The 4,727-nt window shown below is 38.4% G+C and overlaps 1 protein-coding gene across 1 annotated transcript; it reads left to right on the top strand.

Moving 5' to 3' along the window:
• The first annotated feature begins 2,782 nt into the window (after positions 1-2,782).
• Positions 2,783-4,273, top strand: LOC130328055 (uncharacterized). The gene is made up of 2 exons (XM_056553471.1): positions 2,783-3,618; positions 4,198-4,273. The coding sequence occupies exons 1-2, from the start codon at positions 2,876-2,878 to the stop codon at positions 4,271-4,273; spliced, it is 819 nt and encodes a 272-aa protein (XP_056409446.1). The 5' UTR covers positions 2,783-2,875.
• Positions 4,274-4,727: the final 454 nt, after the last annotated feature.

Here is a 4,727-nt window from a genome sequence, read left to right as displayed (position 1 = left end):
TGTGAAGTAGAGCAGGGGGAGGGGACGTACACGTCTCCCTCATCTCCACGGGTTACAAGGGAAGTGTACGGGCTGCTTTCAGTTTTCACGGGGTGTTTATTAGCCCCATATGGAGGACATAGGGTGCATTGTGTTTGTACAGGACGTGATCATCTCTGGATGAACCTCGTGCATTTCCTCTCTCCCCCTGCTCTGCCTTCACCCTGTCCTCCCCACCCCCCAGCTTCGGAGAGGGGGGAGTTCAAGTTGCAACTTGGGGATTAGAGGGAGCAGTGTTTCTCAACCAGCGTGCCTCCAGCTGTTGCAAAACCATAACTGCCAGCGTGCCTTTGGCTGTGTGGGCATGCTGGGAGTTTTAGTTATGCAACTGGTGAGGGCACCCTGGTTGAGAAACAATGAGATAGTGTCTATTTACTTTTATTTCATTCCTTATCAACCAGGGTGTCTACAGCTTTTGCAAAACTACAACTCCCAGCATGCCCACAGAGCCAAAGGCATCTATGTACTGTAATTATCAATTTCATATCTATCTAATTATTTATCTCATATCTATATATCTGTCTCTCTTCCCCGACCATGGCCCCTTAGACGCTGGGACTGGTTGCAGGCTGTCTGTCTGTCTATCACATGTCTGTCTATCACAGTGGTCTTCAACCTGCGGACCTCCAGATGTTTCAAAACTACAACTCCCGGCATGGCTGTCCGGGCATGCTGGCAATTGTAGTTTTGTAACATCTGGAGGTCCGCAGGTTGAAGACCACTGGTCTATCATCTATCTATCTCATATTATCTATCTATCTCATAGCTATCTCTCTCATATATATCTATCTATCTCATATCTATCTATATCATATCTATCTCTCTCATATCTATCTATCTATCTCATATATATCTCATATCTATCTATATCATATCTATCTCTCCCATATCTATCTCTTCCATATCTATCTCTCCCATATCTATCTATCCCATATCTATCTATCCCATATCTATCTATCTCATATCTATCTATTTCATATCTATTTATCTCATTTCTATCTCTCTCATATCTATCTCTCTCATATCTATATATCTCTCTCTCATATCTATCTATCTCATATCTATCTATCTCATATCTATCTATCTATCTCATATCTATCTATATCATATCTATCTCTCTCATATCTATCTATCTATCTCATATATATCTCATATCTATCTATATCATATCTATCTCTCCCATATCTATCTCTTCCATATCTATCTCTCCCATATCTATCTATCCCATATCTATCTATCCCATATCTATCTATCTCATATCTATCTATTTCATATCTATTTATCTCATTTCTATCTCTCTCATATCTATCTCTCTCATATCTATATATCTCTCTCTCATATCTATCTATCTCATATCTATCTATCTCATAGCTATCTATCTATCTCATATCTATCTATCTCATAGCTATCTATCTCTCTCATATCTATCTATCTATCTATCTATCTATCTATCTATCTCATAGCTATCTATCTATCTCATATCTATCTCTCTCATATCTATCTCTCTCATATCTATCTCATATCTATCTATCTCATATCTATCTCTCATATCTATCTATCTCATAGCTATCTATCTCATATCTATCTCTCTCATATCTATCTCATATCTATCTATCTCATATCTATCTCTCTCATATCTATCTCTCTCATATCTATCTCATATCTATCTATCTCATATCTATCTCTCATATCTATCTATCTCATAGCTATCTATCTATCTCATATCTATCTCTCTCATATCTATCTCATATCTATCTATCTCATATCTATCTCTCATATCTATCTATCTCATAGCTATCTATCTATCTCATATCTATCTCTCTCATATCTATCTCATATCTATCTATCTCATATCTATCTCTCATATCTAGAAGAAGATAGAAGAACAGCACATCCAATTTAAAAAAATTATCCGTATGGGGGTGCACGCAGATCCTGGATCCTTGGTTAGAGGACCTTAAATAATTTAGACAGCAAAAAGAGATCTTGTCCACAGCACCAATTCCAAAAAAGTGAAGATTTTATTCCATAACAGGTGTCAAAACAGCAGCGACGTTTCAGTCAGCTCAACCTGACCTTTCTCAAGCAGTATATCAATAGTGTTAACCACATTTATATAAGGGTATCAATCACACCAGATACCAAAAAGAGTAAATAACAATTAGTGAATAAAGTGCATCATAGTGCATACTCAAAGTGCATATAAGATATTCAACCACAAAAAATTAATCACACAATATATCAAAATTGTATACATAATTGTAAAAAACACACATATATCATACAGTGCACAAGAGATTAGGATAAATGCTTAATCGCATTTAATTTAGACAAGTGATAACCATGTGTAGAAAATAATAAAGATTAAAAAGGTGGGGGGGAGTAAACACTCACCGGATGATCGCATAGTAAACGCCATTACAGTAGCTAGCGTGGGGTAATGCAGACTGCGCCTGCGTAACCTGTTCAATGAGTGTTTGTCCACGTGACTCAACCAATCGGCTGAAGGCATTGCAGTACCCAAGGAGACGAGCGCAGCGTCACAGTACGCATGCGCACATCCCCATGAGCTCAACAGTGCCATCTTGCTGACTTTCTGGACAAGATTAAGGGAATTAGGGTGGGACCCGGTACTATCATTGCCTCCTTTGATGTGGTGAGCCTCTACACCTCCATCCAACATGATGGAGGTGTGGAGGCAGTCACCAGATGTTTGACGGAAGCTACCTTTTCTCCACAAAAAATTGATTTTCTGGTCTCCCTATTACAGCTGGTCCTCGAGAATAATTATTTTCTCTTTAATGATGAATTTTTTTTACAGAAAAGAGGGACCGCAATGGGGAGCAACACTGCGCCTACATACGCAAATATATATATGGCGCATTTTGAGGAGATGTACGTCTATGTGTCGCACCACTTCAGGCATGTCCTGGGGTGGTGGCGATACATAGACGACATCTTCCTCATTTGGAGTGGGGGAGTGTCTGAATTACTCTCTTTTCAGGACTATCTGAATGATGTCATAACAAGTATTAAGTTTACTCTCACACATTCTTATGAGTCCATTAATTTTCTGGATGTACTGGTCAGAGTTGAAAATGGTGGTCTGACCACTGACTTGTACATTAAACCGACTGATTGTAACATGTTATTGAAATTTGAGAGCTGTCACCCAAGACCTATGGTTAACTCCTTGCCCTTCAGCCAGATGCTGAGGGCAAGGAGGATTACAGACACAAAAGATAAATTGGAAACGGCATTGAAAAGGATGACTGACAATTTTGCCAAGAGGGGTTACCCCAGGGATTTGGTACAGAGACATAGAACCCATGTGGAACAAATGGAGGAGGTACCAGAGAGAAGGATTAAGAATGACACACGGGTGCCTTTTGTAACCACCTATAGTGAGGACTCTAAGGCTATAGGCAGTATTATCAGAAAACATTGGCACATTATACAGGATTGTTGTAATATTTCTGAATTTAACTCTTACCCCCTTTTATCCTATAGAAGACAAACAAATCTAAAAGACAGACTGGTTAAGGCGGACATTTCTCAGAAAAAAGGTGGCACACAGAGGTATCTGTCCGTTGTAAATAAAGGAAGCTTTCCCTGTAGACAATGTATAAATTGTGGATTGATGTGTAAGGGTAACAATTTTGTACACCCTAGGAATGGACAAACTTATCCTATTAAGTACTATCTAACGTGTAACAGTTCTTATGTGGTTTACGTGCTTTGGTGCCCATGTGGCCTCCTGTATGTGGGGGAGACCACTTGGGACCTGAAGACACGTTTAAACCAACATAGGTACACAATACGTAAAAAAAAGTTAGATTTGCCGGTATCGAGTCATTTTGCAACTTCTGGACACACAGAAAAGGAATTAAAATTTGTTATAGTCGATCATGTCCCTCCGCTTAAACGAGGTGGGGATCGACAAGCTGTCTTAAAGAGATTAGAGTTGAAATGGATTTTTAAACTTGGTTCATTGAAACCAGGGGGCTTGAACGTTGAGTTTAAGACCCCCCATAGGGTGGTTGCTCAATAATCCTCTAATATATGTAATTCGTGGTATTGATACTTGGTATTGTTATATCTTTTTGTGTTACCACTATATGTAACTATACTAATCTGCCCTTCTTTTGTTCTTTCTAGGTGGATCGGGGGAATTCTAGAACACTCATCTGATGACTTAGTTTTATATTTGTATAATTATCAATATAAGAAATAAAAATATTTTATGCATACTTTTACTTAATCGTTCATGAGTTGTTTGCATGTCCAGCCTACGTATCAAAGGGGATGAGGCCTCGTAAGAATATCTATTTATTCTCGTTTTCTTTATTTATTTATTTATCTTTCTATTATTTTATTTTTTTATTTTTAATTCTTTTTAATTATTTTTCCTCGGTTTTTTTTGTTCTTTTTTATTATTTTGGTGCTCTCCTGCACAATCTTTATTTTTTTATCTTTATTTTTATCGTTATTATTTATTCATTTATTTTTTCTTATCCAGTGGTAGATGGTCCCTTTATTGTCCCTGGGAGAGAGTCTCTGAATGTGTTTGATGGACCGAGAGGGTCCTAGGGCTGCCAGCGATCCATGTTGCTGCATACATGTTCCCTCGCACTTGCGTGCGGGGGGTACATGACTGCGTGCACACTATGCGGCACTTGACTCCGATT

Source organism: Hyla sarda, chromosome 1 (assembly GCF_029499605.1).
Source record: "Hyla sarda isolate aHylSar1 chromosome 1, aHylSar1.hap1, whole genome shotgun sequence".
In the NCBI taxonomy this organism is placed as follows: domain Eukaryota; kingdom Metazoa; phylum Chordata; class Amphibia; order Anura; family Hylidae; genus Hyla; species Hyla sarda.
The sequence above is the reverse complement of the archived record's forward strand: the minus strand, read 5'-3'. Positions and strand labels throughout refer to the sequence as shown.

Bases quoted from the DNA above. Each gene is read 5' to 3' on its own strand.
- LOC130328055 (XM_056553471.1), top strand. From the start codon at position 2,876: ATGGGGAGCAACACTGCGCCTACATACGCAAATATATATATGGCGCAT. The intron at 3,619-4,197 runs GTATCTGTCCGT...TGTTCTTTCTAG, and splicing joins AAAAAAGGTGGCACACAGAG to GTGGATCGGGGGAATTCTAG.